The 17970-nt window shown below is 37.5% G+C and overlaps 1 protein-coding gene across 2 annotated transcripts; it reads left to right on the top strand.

The window, feature by feature from the left end:
- Positions 1-1806: 1806 nt before the first annotated feature.
- Positions 1807-17682, top strand: LOC126690296 (uncharacterized). 2 transcript variants are annotated; one of them, XM_050385411.1, is made up of 7 exons: positions 1807-2163; positions 8803-9263; positions 12428-12611; positions 12730-12954; positions 13048-13164; positions 16620-16853; positions 17057-17682. In XM_050385411.1, exons 1-7 carry the CDS (start codon positions 2101-2103, stop codon positions 17255-17257), a joined length of 1485 nt encoding a protein of 494 aa, XP_050241368.1. In that variant the 5' UTR covers positions 1807-2100; the 3' UTR covers positions 17258-17682. The 2 variants fall into 2 exon arrangements, with proteins under 2 accessions (XP_050241368.1, XP_050241374.1); XM_050385417.1 differs by having other exon boundaries at positions 1808-2163; positions 8952-9263.
- Positions 17683-17970: the final 288 nt, after the last annotated feature.

The following is a 17970-nucleotide window of genomic DNA, read 5'->3' as shown; positions in this document are numbered from 1 at the left end:
ACCACAAACTATATTACAATGTATTTTTACAAACATATGATAAGTGAGTGATTATTGGTGAATAAAAATGTAATATTAATAGTGGGTGCAGATGAAAACTGATAAAAATTTGTTCACTTTGAAGTTTACACCCAATCTTACCTATATTAGATAAATTTGTTAGTTATAATGGACATAGGGAATTTAAATTTAAATTTTAATTGTTTTTCTCAAAAATAACATAATGTGCTTTTTTTTCTTTTTGTGTGTGTGTGTCGAGGAAAAACATAATGTCATAATGTGCTAGTTGAATTACAAAGTTTTTGACATTCTTCTCAAAAAAAAAAAAAAAAAAAAAAAAAAAAAAATCTGGACCATGTATTAGATAAGGCTAATACTTAATAACATACAATTATTTTATTTATTTTTCTTCAAATTGCACTTCTCCCCTTAACTATGTTGCCGATGCAATGTCTTCTATAAACCACAAAACTAAGCAATGTATCCCTTAGTAGTGAAATAAGCACTTGCCCTCCTTCCGTTAAAATTCGATGAAAATTCAAATTTCTATTAGACACGCTTATACTTATTTGGATTTAAATTTGACCGAAATTTAAAGGTTTGAGATATAGTGTTTAATACCAATAGGTTTTTTTTTTTTTTTTTGAGAAAGAATACTAATAGTTTTTGATAATTCAATAGTTGAAGAAGAGAAAATTTAAAACTTGGATGTTTTCTTTGAAAATACTAAAAAGTGCCAATTAATTGATTTACAAAACTTTTGACTATTGCCATAGTTAACGAAGGGACATTACTCTTTTTTTTTTTTTTTTTTTTTTTTTTTTGGAGAGGAAATAGGGGACATTACTTATGATCCATCTGGATTGAGTAGAGTAGAGTAGAGTAGTGTAGATTTGGTAAAAAATTAGTCTATTTTTAGTCAATTCAATTCTACTTCCCTCCACTCCCTCTTCCTCTCCATCCAAACGGCCCTTACTTTTGAAGTTTAAGAGGATCCCACAAATGCATGATATTTAAGAGGGGAATTAAAAAAAATTATTACTAGAATATATGAAATTCAATGTGTGTAAATAACATAAAAGTATACAAAATTTGATGTGTTATGAACAAATAGATTTGATATGTGTCAAGAACAAATAGACCATTTTCAAAACTTCTTTTTAATATCATATTATATATAATAAAAGTTGGGTTTAGACGCCGTGGTTGAGTCACGTGACTTCATCAAATTGCAGAAATTTTATTAAATTTTTAGATTTTTAAAGAACTAAAAAGGAATAGTATACTATTGGGACTCTAATTCATTCTTATCATTAAATAAAATAAAATTAACATTATTTTTTATTTTTTAGGATATATTTCTTAAATTAAGGGATAATATTTAACATACAAAAATTAATTGAGATAATATAAAAAAAACGCAGAAGCAGAGAAAAGCTCTAACATTGACGGGGAGGAGAAAACCCAAGTAGTTCCGCTTCTCAAGTTTTTCTCATTTATAATATTATCAACTTTAATTTTAATTTATAATATTATCAAGATTATATTAATTTTAGATTTATCAATTTTTTAGTATTTTCTTTTTATAAATAATTATCAATTTAAAATTCAATTTAAAATTATCAATTTAATTTAGTTTTAAGAAGAAATCTTACCCTTTATTTTAGTGAGATAATTATTTACACTTGATAAATTTTTTTTTTTAAATATTGGATATGAGTTAGCTCAACTGTAAAATATATTGTTTTTGTATAAGAGATTTTTAAGGTTGAAATAACTGAATATCCATATCCACACCAGATTTTATAATCCATGTCTTCTGCATTGGAATTGGAATTGGGTTATAAATAGTATTTGGGTAAAACATAGAAAGCTTAACCTCCGCCTCCAATGAGATGAGAGTGAGAGGTCAGACAGACAAACCGACTACTGACTGGCACATTCGCATATCTCTCTCTCTCTCTCTCTCTCTCTTAGCCGTTGAGTTTCAGTTTTCCCCCTCTCCTCCATTTTATTTAATCTAAAACCCCAAAGTCTCCATTGACTTTCTCTGTCTCTGACCATAAATATGGCTCTGAATTGGTGTTTGATTCTCACACCATGAGCGACTCTCAGTCTCGGAGCCCCATCTCCTCCTCTTCCTCCTCCTCCGCCACCGATCAGGTGAGACCCATTGGCTACTCTTCTCTTTTATTACTATTTACTAATTTCATTGCTTCAAATTCTTTTTTCTTTTTTATTTGACTCTTTCACCCATCATTTTATCAATATCTGATTGCTGATTTATTATAAACCCAATTTTCATTTCCAATTTTATTAAAAAAAAAAAAAAGTTGCTTTTTTTTTTTTTTAGAATCAGTTTAATTTCTGTGTTTACACAGTTGAGGCTTTTTATTTGTGGAAAAACTAACTATGTGTGTTTTGATGTATTTTTATTTTTATTTTTTTGTATACTTGTGAGTCTGGTTGTAATTCAGCAATTAGTGGCAAAACTAACTGTGTGTGTTTAAATGTATTTATTGGATACTTGTGAGTCTGTTTGTAATTCAGCAATTGTGGCAAAACTAACTATGTGTATTTTGATCTATTTATTGAGTACTTGTTAGTCTGATTGTAATTCTGCAATTTGTGGCAAAACTAACTATATGTGTGTTTTGATGTATTTTTTGAATACTTGTGAGTCTGATTGTAATTCAGTAATTAGTGGCCAAATCTCAATATGTGAAGGAAACTGAAAACATGCAAAATGCTGTTTTCAGTTTCTAATTTTTAAAAGTTAATAAAAACATGTATTTAATTTAATGAATCTCAATTTCTGAAACCTCTGTTCTAACTGAGGTAGCAAGTGTACAGACTTATTTTCTTGGATTTTGAGGCTTGTGTTTTCAAACTCTTTCTTTGTGATCTTCTGTATTTGAGTTCTGAAACTATGGGTGGTTCCATTTTCTTTTTTCTCGAATCCAAATCGTTTGAATTTTCTGTGGAAGAGGGTGGTTCTTTCTTCTTGTTACGCATTTTTGAAAGGTATAAGGATTCTCTCCGATCGGTTTTCATGGGAAAAGAGAGTGCTTTTCGGTTGCTTACGTATATGGAGGATCACTTGTCAAATACCCGTCCTGATAACTTTGCTAGAACCTTCAGGGATGGTAATAAGGTTTTGATTTTGCAAATGGGATTCAATACACATGGAAGCTTTCTTATGATCTCTGAGCTTCTTCATGGTCGTCGGAAGGGCCTCATCATTGTACCAGAAGGAAAGCTGGGTAGTGGGTGGAGAGGTTTTGGCTTTCATCTTCGCAAGGCCATTGCTCCCGTCTCTCCTGGCGTCAAGTTGCCACCTCTTTCTGCCCCGTTTCCGTCTTTGCAAAAGTCTAGAAAGCATAAGTCTTTTCTGGCGGCAGCGGTGGAAGGTGATCGGAAATCCTTTGGTGGTAGTAGAACTGGTAAGCTTGCAATGCCCAATATTCAAAATTCTATCAAATCAAATCTAGCTCACAAGTCTAGATTGAGCAGTCAGAAGTCTCAGAGCCTGGATTTGCGTGATAGGGGTGCTGGGCAGGTAAGCACAGTTCCTGAGGATGAAGTCACGCTTAATCTTCAGGATGACGCTCTTACAATGGCTGACTCTCCCCTCTCGCTGGAAGTTTCTTTACTTTTGGTACGTGGGCTGAATGGCAAGTGGGACATTAAGAGTTCAAACATTAAGGAAGTGGGCTGTTCTGGTGTTGGGCCCTTGAAAGTTGTCTTTAAGCCCAATGCTCTAGCTGAAGCCCCCCCACTTAACCCACCTCATGTTCCCAAACTTAAGCCCAAGACTTCGTTGGTCTGGCAGCCCAGAAGAACTGCTTGTAAAGAACTTCCGACTACCATGACCTGCCCGTCGCGAGAGACCCATCCTCCAGATTGGTTAAGTCCTGGCGCGAGATCCTTCCAGTCGTCGCCGTGCCCTTCGACTTTGCCTCTGAGGTCGTCGGTGGTCTCCGATGTTGCCGCTGCCCATTCTCTCTTTTCCGACAAGTCCGTCGAAGCCAGGTTTGAGCCACCGGCGACGACGGACTCGAATCTTGTTTCCGATGTAGCCGAGTCTGTGCTTCTCGGCTCCGACGAGTCCGAGGAGGCCAGGAATGAGGTCTCCGATGTCGCCGCTGCCCATTCTCTCAGAACCGACAAGTCCGTCGAAGCCAGGTTTGAGCCACCGGCGACGACGGACTCGAATCTTGTTTCCGATGTAGCCGAGTCTGTGCTTCTCGGCTCCGACGAGTCCGAGGAGTTCAGGAATGGGTCGGTTTGCTCCACAGTTCACGATGAGAGCTTAATGCTTGATCCCCGACTGTTTCTCCAGGAGCATTCCGGCATTTTTGACAAGAAATGGGGAAACTCGGAGCAGTGGTTTCTTGAATTACGCGATGGGAGGAGGGTTGAGGTTCCGGTGCAGATTGCTTTGCCTCCTTGTGAAGCTACAGAGGTTTTGGAAAAGCAACAACAGCTTGTTACGTTGGATTTTTCTGAAGTCACGAACATGTCTTTGGCTCTGTTCGAAGAAGATGATGTTTTGGTGGAGGATTGGGCTTCGGATTCCTTCTCAGAGGAAGCTAATCAGCCCCTAGTGGTTGATCCAATTGCTTTTTCTCTACCCTTGGCCAAGGAGAAGCAGTCTCTTGTAGATGGGGATAGTGTTGTGGGTGTGGACACTTCAAGGAGTCAGGAACCTTACTCCGATTGGTTTCAAAAGAGATTCAATAACTTTGATAGCTTCCTTGGCACGTCACTTGTGGGTTTAGAAGATCAAGCAACAGAATTTTTATTGGCTGTTGAAGCTGAATTATATCGGAGGGCTGAGGTGAAAAAGAAATCGTGTGGTTCAAAAGGTTCGGGGGTGAAAGGTTTAAGAGAGTTGAAAGGGTTGTTTAGTTCTATTAATTATGGCTCTTCATCTTCTAGGCGATGTGGTATTAATAGGAATCGGGTTCTTTCCGTTGCTCAATGAATTTAAAGCTTATTTCCTGGAATGTCAGAGGTCTGAACGAAGTTGACAAGAGGCTTCAGATTCGTAACTTGTTGCGATCCTGGAAGGCTGATATTGTGTGTTTGCAAGAGACCAAGCTAGAGTGGATTTCTAGAGGTACTGTTCGAAGTATTTGGAGTTGTCCTTATGTCAATTGGTTGTACCTGGGCTCTGAAGGTGCTTCGGGAGGAATTTTATTGATGTGGGATAGTCGGGTTGTGGAAAAGGTGGAGGAAGCGGTGGGGCATTTTTCAGTTTCCTGCAAGTTTAAAAATGTAGGCGACCAATTTGAGTGGGCTTTCACAGGTGTATATGGGCCTAATTTGAACAATAGGCGTAGGTTGATGTGGGAGGAACTAACCGGGCTGATCAGTTGGTGGGATTTGCCTTGGTGCCTTGGAGGGGACTTTAATATTATCCGCTTTCCTTCTGAGCGTTTGGGGGCTGCCAGCTTCTCCAGGTCTATGTTTGGTTTTTCTGACTTTGTTTCTTTGCATGGGTTGTTGGATATTCATATGGTAGGGGGCCTTTATACCTGGTCTAATACTTCCTCAGCTTCTAGGCTAGACCGGTTCCTTTTCTCCCCTCTTTTGGCTGATCACTTCTCTCAGTTCACCCAAAAAAGGATGCCTAGAGTTCTTTCTGACCATTTTCCTATTTCGTTAGAGGGTGGGTGTCAGCGAAGAGGCAGAATTCCCTTCCGTTTTGAAAATATGTGGTTAAGGGTGGATAACTTTGTAGACAAAGTGAAGGAGTGGTGGGCTTCCTATTTGTTCCTTGGTACCCCTAGTTTTATTCTTGCTAAGAAGTTGGCTGCATTGAAGTCGGACTTAAAAAAGTGGAATGAAACTGAGTTTGGCAATGTCACTTTTAAGAAACAGGCCCTTTGGAGTAAGTTGATTGATTTGGATGCTAAAGAGGAGATTCATAGTTTATCTGCTGAGGAGAAGTTAGCTCAATCTAACCTTCGTTCAGATATTGAAAAGTTGACTCTTATGGAAGAGACTAGTTGGAGACAAAAGTCTAGGGTGTTGCATTTGAAAGAAGGGGATGCCAATACCAAATTCTTTCATAGAATGGCTAATTCCAACAGGAAAAATAATGCCATCGAAAGCCTTATGGTTAATGGTACTTTGTCGTCGGATCAGGGTATAATTGCAGACTACGTTTCTCATTTCTTCATGAATTTGTACTCTGAGCAGCAGGTTGAGCGGACGTTTCCGGATTCGTTGGTTTTTCCAATGATATCTGGGGAGAATGCGGATTGGTTAGAGAGGCCTTTTGAAGAGGCAGAAATCTTTGATGTTATTCAAAGTTTTCATGGTGATAAATCCCCTGGTCCTGATGGCTTCCCTATGGCTTTTTTCCAAGCTTGCTGGGGGATTGTTAAGCCGGATCTCATGGCTGTTTTTCATCATTTTTTTGCCAATGGTCAGTTTGAGAAAAGCTTAAACACAACTTTTGTTACTCTTATTCCTAAAAAACATGCAGCTAATGAGATTGGAGATTTTCGGCCCATTAGCTTGGTTGGGGGGGTTTACAAAATTATTGCTAAAGTTTTGGCTAATCGTCTCCGCTTGGTGATGGGGGATATAATCTTTGCATCTCAGAATGCTTTTGTGAGGGGCAGACAAATCCTTGATCCTGTTCTTATTGCTAATGAATGCCTTGACAGTAGATTGAAGTCTGGGTTGCCGGGGCTGATTTGTAAGCTGGATGTTGAGAAGGCTTTTGACCATGTAAACTGGAATTTTCTGCTTCAGATGTTAGAAAGAAGTGGTTTCTCTGCCAAATGGAGACAATGGATTCGCTTTTGTCTTTCTACTGTCCGCTTCTCCATCTTGATCAATGGCTCTCCTTGTGGTTTTTTTGGTAGCACCAGAGGCTTGAGGCAAGGTGATCCGTTGTCTCCTTTGTTGTTTGTTTTGGTGATGGAAGCTCTTGGTCGTATGTTGGACAAAGCAGTGCTTGAAGGTCACATGTCGGGCTTTAGTGTAGGTAACTTGGAGGGAAGATCCATGGCGGTGTCTCATCTCCTCTTTGCAGATGACACACTTATTTTCTGTAAGGCTGATTTAGATCAGATTTTGTTCCTTCGCATGATTCTTATTTGGTTTGAGGCGGTGTCTGGCCTTAAGATCAACCTGGGCAAGTCAGAATTGGTTCCGGTTGGGGTAGTCAATGATTTTGACCTTTTCTTGGTTGTTCTTGGCTGCAAGCAGGGCTCTCTCCCTATGAAATATCTAGGTCTTCCTTTGGGAGCTAAATTCAAGGATAAGTCTATATGGAATCCTATTCTAGAGAAAATGGAGAGGAGATTGGCGGGTTGGAAACGTTTATACTTATCTAAGGGAGGTAGAGTCACCCTTATCAAAAGCACCCTATCTAATCTACCCACTTATTTTCTTTCTTTATTTCCTATTCCTGCTAGTGTGGCTAACCGTATTGAGAAGCTCCAGCGGAATTTCTTGTGGGGCAGTCTTGGAGAGGATCCTAAAATCCATTTGGTTAAATGGGCTACCGTTTGTTCTCCTATTTATGCGGGTGGCTTAGGGATAAGGAAGATTAGACTTTTCAATGAAGCTTTACTTGGAAAGTGGCTTTGGCGATTTGGGGTTGAGGTAGATGCCCTTTGGAGGCAAGTGATAGAGTCAAAGTATGGTTGTATGTGGGGGGGCTGGTTCTCCAGAGCTGTGATTGGCCCTTATGGTGTTGGTTTATGGAAAAATATCAGTCAGGGATGGCCTTCTTTCTCTCACCATATTATGTATGATATTGGCGATGGATCTAGAGTGAAGTTTTGGCAAGACCGGTGGTGTGGAGAGACTTCTCTTGCTGTTAGATTTCCAGACTTGTTCAGATTTTGTAGGAATAAGGATGCTAGTGTGGCTGAGCTTATGATGTTCGCTCATGGTGTCCTCTTTTGGGATGTGAGATTCATTAGGAGTGTGCATGCTCGGGATCTAGAGTCTATGTCCGACTTCATGGCATCTATTTATGGTTCGCATATAAGGGGGCGAGGTGAGGATAAAATGTGTTGGATTCCTAACAAAGTTAAGGGTTTCCTGGTTAGTGGTTATTATAGAATTTTAGCTGGCACCGCTTCCATTGGGTTTCCTTGGAAAAGTATATGGAAGCAAAAGATTCCCTCTAGAGTAGCTTTCTTTGTTTGGACTGCTGCTTTAGGGAAATGCTTGACGATTGATAATTTACGTAAAAGGAAGGTGTGGATTCTGGATTGGTGCTACATGTGTAAGAGAAATGGTGAATCGGTTGACCATCTATTTCTTCATTGTCCTTTTGCTTCGGATCTATGGTCTATGGTTTTGGGCCTTTTTGGAGTTTCTTGGGTTATGCCGCACTCTGTTCTGGGGCTGTTATGGTGTTGGCAAGGCAGCTTTGGTCGTCATCGAAATGGTTATATTTGGTCCATCATTCCTCATTGCTTATTGTGGTGTCTTTGGAGGGAGAGGAATAGTAGATGTTTTGAAGATACTGAGAATTCTATTCCTGCCCTCAAGCTTCTCTTTTTTAGAACTTTAAGGGATTGGTTGTTTGCTTTGCAAGATAAATCTTTCCCCTCTTTTATTGATTTCCTAGACTCTTGTAATTTTTGTATTTGATTTCTTTTCCCTTGTACACTTCCTGTGCACTAGGGTGTTCCCTTTTTTATCAATATATCTTTTACTTATCAAAAAAAAAAAAAGTAATTAGTGGCCAAATCTGTGTGTGTTTTGATGATTTTACTGAAAACTTGTTAGTCTGATTGTAATTGTTTAATATGTGAATAATTATAGAATGTGAGCCGGAGTCAGAGAAGTGGTGATGGTGGTCAAACGTTGGCTTCCGGGTCATCACGTCACTGGCGTGATATTTTCTGGTTGGCGGTTTTTATGCTTCATATGGTTGTTTTGGGATTTGGCCTAACGGTTCTTGGGCTCAATAGGTTTCAGAAAAAGGATAGGCTAAACATTGATAAGTATGCTGCTGGGATAACAAAACACCATGAGGGCTTGACGGAGCATTACTGGCCAATGTATGCTGTTGCTGGTGGTGTTGGGACTGCTCTTGGATGTGCTTGGTTGTTGTTACTGGGTTCACGTGCGAATCAAATGATGAAGTTTACGGTGCACATTTTGACTACATATCTTGCTGTGATTAGTGTTTTGTGTTTCTGGGGCGAGCAGTTCTTCTGGGGTGTTGTGTTTGCAATTGGTGCTGCTTTGCAATTCTTGTATATCATATCGGTAATAGACAGGTATAAAATTTGAATCTGCCTTGTGTTTATGAGTTTGTATTAAGCTTATTTTTTACAAAGATGTTTGCGAAGGCATTTTCCTAAAATATTTTAATCAGTGCATGATTGTAGAATACCTTTATCATTGAATCCCGATTTGTGAAAAATATACCATAATGTTTTAACTTTCAATAAATAGAAGTGTTTGTTGCAAAGCATATTCATGAACCATCGGTGAGTTAAAGAGATGTGTTGATTGGGATTAGGGTTTAGTATTTCCTTGTAATTGTTGCTCCTCGTTGATGGCTTTTCATAAAATGCTAGACAATGAGTATGAAATTGGTGATCTTGCTCCCTTGTATCCTTTCTTTTTCTTTTTTTTTTTTCTTTTTTTGATGGGTAACATGAAAAATTTTATTAAACAAAAGAAAACATTACATCATGATGGAGAGCTTGTTCCAAAAAACAAGGATTCTCTTCCATCCAAACCATAAAGTCAACAATACTAATAGCATGTTTTGCCAAGAGATGGGCAGGTCTATTTCCATTTCTACATACATGAGAAAACAACACTTTCCAAACATCATTACAAGAGCTTTTGATCCCATAGATGAGAGACGTCACCGAAACTGATAGGGGTGTCAATGTTCGACCCAACTCACGAACACGACACGAACCCAACACGGGTTTCTTCAGGTTCGGGTTGGGCCTTAATGGGTTTGGGTCATAAACAGGTCGACCCGAAAGCGACACGATAAAAAACGTGTCATAAGTGGGTAAATCCGAGTAACTCGCAATAGACACATTTGACACGCCAATTTATTTGTATCAACTCGAAATGACCCACTTAATACAATCTGTTTAACTCGTATAACAAATAAATATTTATTTTATTTTAGACATGTCAAATACCTTTTATATCCAACATATATTTTAAAATTTAAAAAGAAAAGTGAGTAATTACAAAAATTTACAAGGGATATAATTGAAAATTGAAACTTTACAAACCTAGAATTGCTAATACTTTTTTTTTTTTTTTGGCATAGAACTTGCACAAATAAAATTGGAAGAGCTTGTGGAAGATGTTATGAATTTGGACATCAACAAAGAATCTATGGATGATAATCGTGGTCATAGTTATGATTAGTTCACTGTTTGCTCAATTTTTTCAATATTGATACTTAGCATTTGACGAGTTCCAAAGATATTATATTTTTGTTGAACTATGTTATTTTATTTTTGTTAAACTTTGTCATTTTGAATTTAGGTTGAAGTGTATGCACTTCTTTTGGAGTGTAAAGAACTAATTTCAAGATGAATGCTATATTTTTGTTAAACTATATTATTTTGAATGTGGGTTGAAGACTTAAAGTGTATACACTACTTTTTGGGATGTAAAAAAAATTATTTCTAGATGGATGTTATATTTAATATTATGCAGGTTGAAATGGGTTGTGTTACATTCGTGTTAACCCAACATGACTCGTTTATTAAGCGTGTCAAATGGGTTAGGTTAGGTCAACCCGCCTTATTAACAAGTCGGGTTAGGGTTGAAGGATCATGACACGATTATTAAATGGGTTGGGTTAGGGTTGAGCCATTTAGTCGAATACCTCTATCTCAACACGACATGAACCCGACACGCTAACCCGAATTGACACCCCTAGAAACTGATGGAGGTGACAATCCTTGAAGGGCACGAACCACATTAATGGAATCCCCTTCTAAAATAAACTCCTGTAATCCTACATCTTTGGCAAAGAGTAGACTAGATTCAAATGCCTTGGCTTCCACCTCTAATGCCTTGTATCCTTTCTTGATTTTGAAAATAAACTACAGATGTGAAAATTGTGATTTCGCAGGAATAGTGGAGATGAATGTTTTGTAAGTAGCACCCACCATTCATTTCAATGAGGTTTAAAATCATAGGTGGTCTTTTGAAGGGGTCCTAAAATTTTGTCCGTGCTATAATTGAGATGACAGGGTTTTTCTAGGTCCTGAAGGCATATATTATATGGGGATCCTATCATATCAGCAATGTGTTGGAGTTTGTGTGAATGATAATTTTGGGGTGGCAAATTTTAAATGGGGCCTTCGTGTACTGATTCTTGCTTATTTGGAAAGGTACTGTATTGGTTGCTTTTGGGGGGGGGGGGGGGATTTTTGCATTTAGCATTATTTTTGGAACATTTTAGTTAGTTGTCAAGTTTGCAAAGCTATTTAGCAAATTAGCACCTTGAGGCTCTAAAATTCGAGTTTAATGTGAAACTCAAGTTGTAAGTGGTGGCAATCTGATGTGGAAGAAAAAATCCACATGGAACTCTAGTCTTAGAAACTCAAGTTCTTTTGCTGAGAAAAAACAATTTGTGAGTGCTAGGCGTTTTCTTCTTCGTTCTTCTGGGTTGCTTCCTTCGGGGTTCTTCTTCTTTTTTTTCTTCAGATCTTTCTCTTTAGACTCTAGTTCCACGTGGAAAATAGACCACATATGCACTCAAAATTCGAGCCTTCAAGGCTCGAGATGCTAATTTCCTAAATAGTTCTAAAAAGGTGCTTACTAACGAAATAGTTTCTCAAATCATGCTAGAGGGCAAATATCCCCCTATACATGTTAGAGATGTGCTGCAGGTAGTACCAAGTTGTTGGGGTTTGAAGCTTTCTTTTAGTTGATTTTTTTTTTCTTGTAACTTGTAGAGGTCTTATTTACTTCTTTTTTATATGTATTTTCACCAATATTTTTGGTTTTTGGTTCCATTAGGGACCTTAACTCCACCTGTGTTTGTGCTTAGTGTCATATATTTTGTTCACAATCGGTCCCAAGCCCGGGAAAAGGAGGGTTGTGATAGGTTACTAGGTTGACAGCCAGTGTAAAATTTAGTCACTCTATTATGATTGGAAATAACCAACCCCAAAAAGTTTGGGACTAGGGCTTTTATTGTTGTTGTTGTTGTGTAGTTCCATTAGGGACCTTGATATGAATGCCCTACCAGTCCATCCTAGATTTGTGTAATACAGCTCGAAACAGACCCATTTTCAACTTTTGATTAACATTTTTATCCTTAGTTATTTGTTGTCTCTCTCTCTCTCTCATGAATTCTGTGGATAAATCAGTATTGGAGAAATCAGATCTTCTGCTGTCTTCTTTTACTACAAAGTTGTTCACCTAAGTACATGTTGTTCATCTATAGACTGCCATTTACTATGCTGGTGTTGCAAAAATCTGTGAAGATGGTGTGGAGTCTTCCTGAAGTTATGAGAGTAGCATATGCATTCATGTTTGTCATGCTTTTATGGATGGGATTATGGTCTTTTGGAGCAGCTGGTGTTGTGGCTTCAAGCTTGGGTGAAAGTGGATGCTGGTGGCTTCTTGTGGTGAGCTGGCAAGTTTTGCTCTTAATTCCATCGGTTATTGTGATGAGAATTGCAAGAAATTTCCACTGGAATGAGCCTGAGTTAGTGATAATACTAAATATTTCTTTTGTGCATCCAGGTTCTCTCTGTAAGCTTATTTTGGACTGGTGCAGTCCTCTGTAACACTGTACATGTTATAGTTTCTGGGATGGTGTTTCTTGTTCTCATCCATGGTGGTCGCGAAGCATCATCAATACCTCCAAATTCCTTGATCAAGTCTTTACAGTATGCTGTGACAACATCTTTTGGCAGCATTTGCTATGGATCACTCTTCACAGCTGCTATTCGCACTCTACGGTGGGAGGTACGCAAGTCAGTTTTTGTGGCTGTTTCACTATCTTGCTTTCAAATTTTAGTGTTTATTTAGTACCTTTTTTGTTTTCAAAATATATTTCAGATCAGGGGAGTTCGGTCAAAGATTGGCAACAATGAGTGTTTACTTTGCTGTGTTGATTTCTTGTTTCATCTTGTGGAGACTCTTGTTCGTTTTTTCAACAAGTATGCCTATGTTCAGGTATTACTTCTCTGTTTGTCTTCTCTGTCATGTAAGTAAGCTATATGAATGGCTAAAATTATTTCTGGTATTAGGACATGCAATCAACTCATTTCAGTGAAAAAAAAAAGAAGGTACAAGGAAAGCTTAGTGTTGCCTATGTTTGTGGAGCTGAACATTGGCAACCAATTAACAAACTTTACATTGTTGATTTATCTGAATCTGGATGTTTGGATTGTTCAGTGGGTCCACTAGGAAAGTAGATTCAAAAAATGTGAACAATAGGTTATAGGCTCATTAGGTCATAATAAAAAATGGTCCAATTGAGATAGAACATTCAAGTAAATTAAAATGCTTATGGTTCATGCATGGTGAAAATAGGTGCTTTAGAGCACATTGAAGGCTTTAGTATTAGGGAGCAACCCAAAAGGCGACGGCAAGAGTTATTACAAAAGGATTTAAAATCTTATGCAACCAAATAAATTGGGTTTGTGCTATTAAACTTGAATTGACAAGGGTTCTTGTTTGGACTTTTTATTCATTGGGATATTGCATCTGGATGGTAAACTTATTTGGTTTTTGAAATAGTGATCATTTCATTCGTGAGAATGTGAGTATAAGCAATGTTAATTAGACCAAATGGAATCTCCCCCCAACATAACTAAAGCAATCATAGGGTCCAATCACACGGTTTTTTGCTAAATATTGTTATTTAAAAAAGTTGGGAAATTGTTATTGTTTAATTTGGAAAAATGTTATTTTAAAAAATTAAATGTTGTCTTAAAGACGTGATTTCTGTTGAGTTGGCAAGGCTTACATGGCATTTGAAAAAAAAAAAATCCATGTGGAAGACATGATTTCCACATTTTAACTTTATTATAGTTTACTAAACATCATCCCCCCTCTTAGCTGCCCTCAACCTCTATCTCAGCTCCCTCATCAATGTCAAGATGGATAAGCGGAATTAGAAGGGAAGATAGGATTTGAAATGAGGAAATTTGCTTATGGTTGGTTTGGTTTGGGTGGAAAATGGGATGGAAAATTGGAAGTTTTACTTTACTTGGTGTGGTGGAAAAGCGGGAGGATGAAAAAGGGGGAGGGTGAAGCCTACCAAAATATTTCCTCAGTATTTGTGAGGAAAAGTTGGGGAGAAAATGTTGTATCTTTGGAATTTACTATTTTGCTCAATCTTTTCTATCCTCTCCTTATTTAATAAGGGTATAATAGTAAATTTCTTCAAATAACATTTTCTATCCTTTCACATTTTCATCCTCTTTACCAAAACACACATAGGGTACATTTTCTATCCTCTTAATTTTCCATCCTCCCAACCAAGTGGAGTCTCAAAGATAGGGGTGATCCTCATTGATGAAAAGATGAGGGAGAGTGACTCGCGCACTTGGGATGGTTTGGTCATGTGCAAAGGAGAGTGATTAATACACTAATCAGAAAAAGTGAGTTGATTTAGTAAAGGGAATGAAGAAAGGTAGAAGAAGACTTAAAACAACAAAAGTAGTAAATAAGACTTTGAATAGCATAGAATAATGGAAAATAATACATGTGGTTGACAACTAATCTGAAAAGATTACATAGCTGATCCCAAAATTTTGGGACTAAGGCTTGGTTTATGTTGTTATATCAAATATTTTTCTTTTTTATTTCTCTCCTAAATAAAATAGATAAAAAAAAGAGGAAAATGATATGGGTACAAGAGAATTATAGAATATATGGAATTTGAAAAGCTATACGGAGAGAAAAAAAGAAGTTGGTGGTTTCAAGTGATGTAAGGGTTTTGGTTCATTTGGATTTTGGGTATGGATTCAGATTGATTTATTTGATTGGAGGTTGTGCTTGTTAGTTTGAGAGTTGAATTGGTTGTGAATTGTGTTTGTCATTTGGTAGTTCTTGAGCATGGTTTTGATGGGTTGGTAGTGGTTGGGCTAACCGATGGCCTTTGGCAACAATCTTTGCTGATTGGTGTTTGGTTTGGGTGGTTTGACTTTGTGTGGATGTTATTCAGCTGGTTGTGTTTGTGATGGCTTGGGGTGGAGCTTGGCAAGTCCATGATGGTAGATGCGTTTTGTTCGTGGTTTGTGGGGTTGTGTGATGATTCAGTTGTGGTATCAGGTATGTTTGGGTAGGTTGTGAGGTTTTTGAAGGGTGGCCTGTGGTAGAGATTTGGTTTGTGTGTGGTTGTTGAGGTTTGTGTGCTGGCTTTTGTGATGGTGGCATGGGGTTTGTGTAAGTTGGCAATTAGGGGTTGATAGCAGTGGTGGGGCTGCTGATTGCTGCGGCAGCTTTGGCAGGATTTATGTAATTGAAGATGATGGCATCAATGTTTAGTTTTGAGCATAGTCAGAAAAGTAAAGGCATGTGGTCCTTTCTGTTTCTTCAGTTTTCTGTTGTTCTCCCCTTCTAGAAGCTCCAATTTGGCTGCCAAGCATGATACATTTGTTGTGGAAGAATGACCTAGTGGACTGAAACCAGAAACTGGTGTACTGATTGATTTCACCTTCAGAACTAAAATTGCATCTTCAAAACAGGAGTTCACTGCAAATATTTTTTTAAAAGCCAAGTTAGCTTTGCAAACTTAGTAGCATAAAAGTTGAAATCATGTCTTAAAGACATGATTCCAAGGGCAAAAATTCTGTCTTCTATTTGCAATTTTAAGAAAAGGCTAGTCTCCTATATAATTTTTCAAAAAGTGCATTTTGCCAAAACATCATTATTCATTAGTTTGCCAAAACTCTTCTTTCAATTCCATATGGGTGCATTAGTTGTGTTTGTCTATAAAATAATTATTTGGTAGTAGTGCATTGTTATAAATAATCAATGTAAATATGGAGTATGGACTGGAGTTTTATTTAACAAAACCTTTAAAATTTTTTTTTTTTAATAATAAATTTAAAAAAATTAAATTGTTTTTCTTTCTTATTATTTTAGGAAAGGTCATCATCTGAAGAAAATAAAAATACCTAGAAACCTCTTAACCTTCAAAGATGGTGCAAGAGGGAAAAAAAAACCTGCACAAACAGCCCACCTTTTCAGAGAAACACAAAATGGCACCCTAGCCTTGAACTTCTACTGCAAATTGAATTGCATTTCAAGTTAATATCTTAAATTCTCTTACCTTAAGTAGCTTTTGCCTTCCCTATATATGTTGCTCTGCCTCTCTCTTTAAAATATCTGATTGGAAATGCATGTGAATGTCAAAAACAATAAATTAGCACCTCTTGCTTTCAAAATGCTCCCCTCATAATATTTAAGGGTTACCATATCAACCTTTTGCAATTACCATGATCTCTTTCTTCTACAATTTGAGCAGCCTCAGTCTGGGATGGTTGACTCTTATATAAATAATTTTTTTTCTTCCTTTTGGATTCAATCAATAATATGATGTTTCTTAATGTAATTCATTTGTCATCATCTACTGTCATTTCTAAAACACTGTTTAAGTGAACCCCTGTTCTCTTCAGATTGCTGTGTATGGCAAAAGCTTTAATCATTCAGCAAGGGATGCTTGGGAGTTATTTCAGTCAACTGGAGTAGAAGCACTTATTGCCTATGATTGTTCAGGTGCTGTTCTACTAATGGGCACTCTTATGGGTGGGCTTGTTACTGGAACCTGCACAGGAGTTTGGACATGGTTTGAATCGAGGGACAGAGTGAGCATGGTTGGGTCCACTGCAATGTTGATGGGAATGGTCTTGGTAAGCCTTACTACTTGAAACAAATTTATTTTTCTTCCTTTTTGTTACTAATTGGCTTCTGAAAATTCTAGTTAACTGGAAAGCCCTAGTTTTATAACGGGTCCCTTCAGGAGCTGGAATTTAAATGCAAATATGTTGTAATAATGTAACTAATTTCATTAATAATCATGATGATACATACTGAATGAATGTAAAAATATCAGGTGGGACTGGCAATGGTGGTGGTTGAAAGTGCTGTTACATCCATATATATCTGTTATGCAGAGGATCCATTGTTGATTCATAGATGGGATGCTGAATTTTTCAACCAGATGTCAGAGATGCTACACCAACGTCTTCAGCATAGGAGCGCCCGGGCAAGGGAAGTATTAACCCACACTCGCCTTGATGGCCACTCTGCTTGATCAATTCTGGAAACTAATAATTCTGCTCTCTTTAGTTTTTATATTTATTATTAATTTTTTTTAAAAATATACCTATTAGAAAGAAATCTTTTTTTTTTCTTTTTTCTTTTTTTTAAGGGGGTCTAAATAAAAATTATTCCAAATTTTAAGGGTCGAAACTGTAAAATTCAATCTTACAATTCTATTTGGTGACAATTGTTCGGGAGGTATAGAGCTTAGTGGCAAAATAGGGTAAATACCGTAATAACACTTCTAATAATAAGATGGCCTTAAAAAACAATTATCTTGCATCAATTATAGATGCATGGCTTGTTTCTCATATAGATTGTGAATTTATCCATACATGCCTACGCTGTATACAAATTGGATTGGACTGGATTTTTCTCACACTTTAATATTGTAAGAAGTTGAGGTATTTTTTAGCCTGTTTTTGTATGCAATTTCGATAGTGCATATAGATTCTCTGACACATTAATAATGCTATTGCCTTAATTTAAAATGGACATATCCCATTGTGGGGGCCTTTCTGCGTTGATGGGCCTGGGCCTGGGCCCGCCTGCTACACCAAGACCTGGAAGTTAAATGGGTAAAGGAGTTGAGATTGGCCCATTGATGGTTATACTGTAGGCCAGTTTGTACGCAAGCCAAGCATGCCCAATGTTGAGACAACTCAGGAATAGTGCGGCAGGCTGGGCATGGTAGATATAGTCGTG

The sequence above is a fragment of the Quercus robur genome, chromosome 1 (assembly GCF_932294415.1).
Source record: "Quercus robur chromosome 1, dhQueRobu3.1, whole genome shotgun sequence".
NCBI classification, from domain to species: Eukaryota; Viridiplantae; Streptophyta; class Magnoliopsida; order Fagales; family Fagaceae; genus Quercus; species Quercus robur.
Note: the sequence above shows the minus strand (reverse complement) of the source record. Positions and strands in the feature narration are given on the sequence as shown.

Excerpts from the sequence above, each read along its gene's own strand:
- LOC126690296 (XM_050385411.1), top strand. The coding sequence starts at position 2,101 with ATGAGCGACTCTCAGTCTCGGAGCCCCATCTCCTCCTCTTCCTCCTCC. Across the intron at positions 9,264-12,427 it reads ATCATATCGGTAATAGACAG|ACTGCCATTTACTATGCTGG; the intron begins GTATAAAATTTG and ends GTTCATCTATAG. Across the intron at positions 12,612-12,729 it reads GATGCTGGTGGCTTCTTGTG|GTTCTCTCTGTAAGCTTATT; the intron begins GTGAGCTGGCAA and ends TTGTGCATCCAG.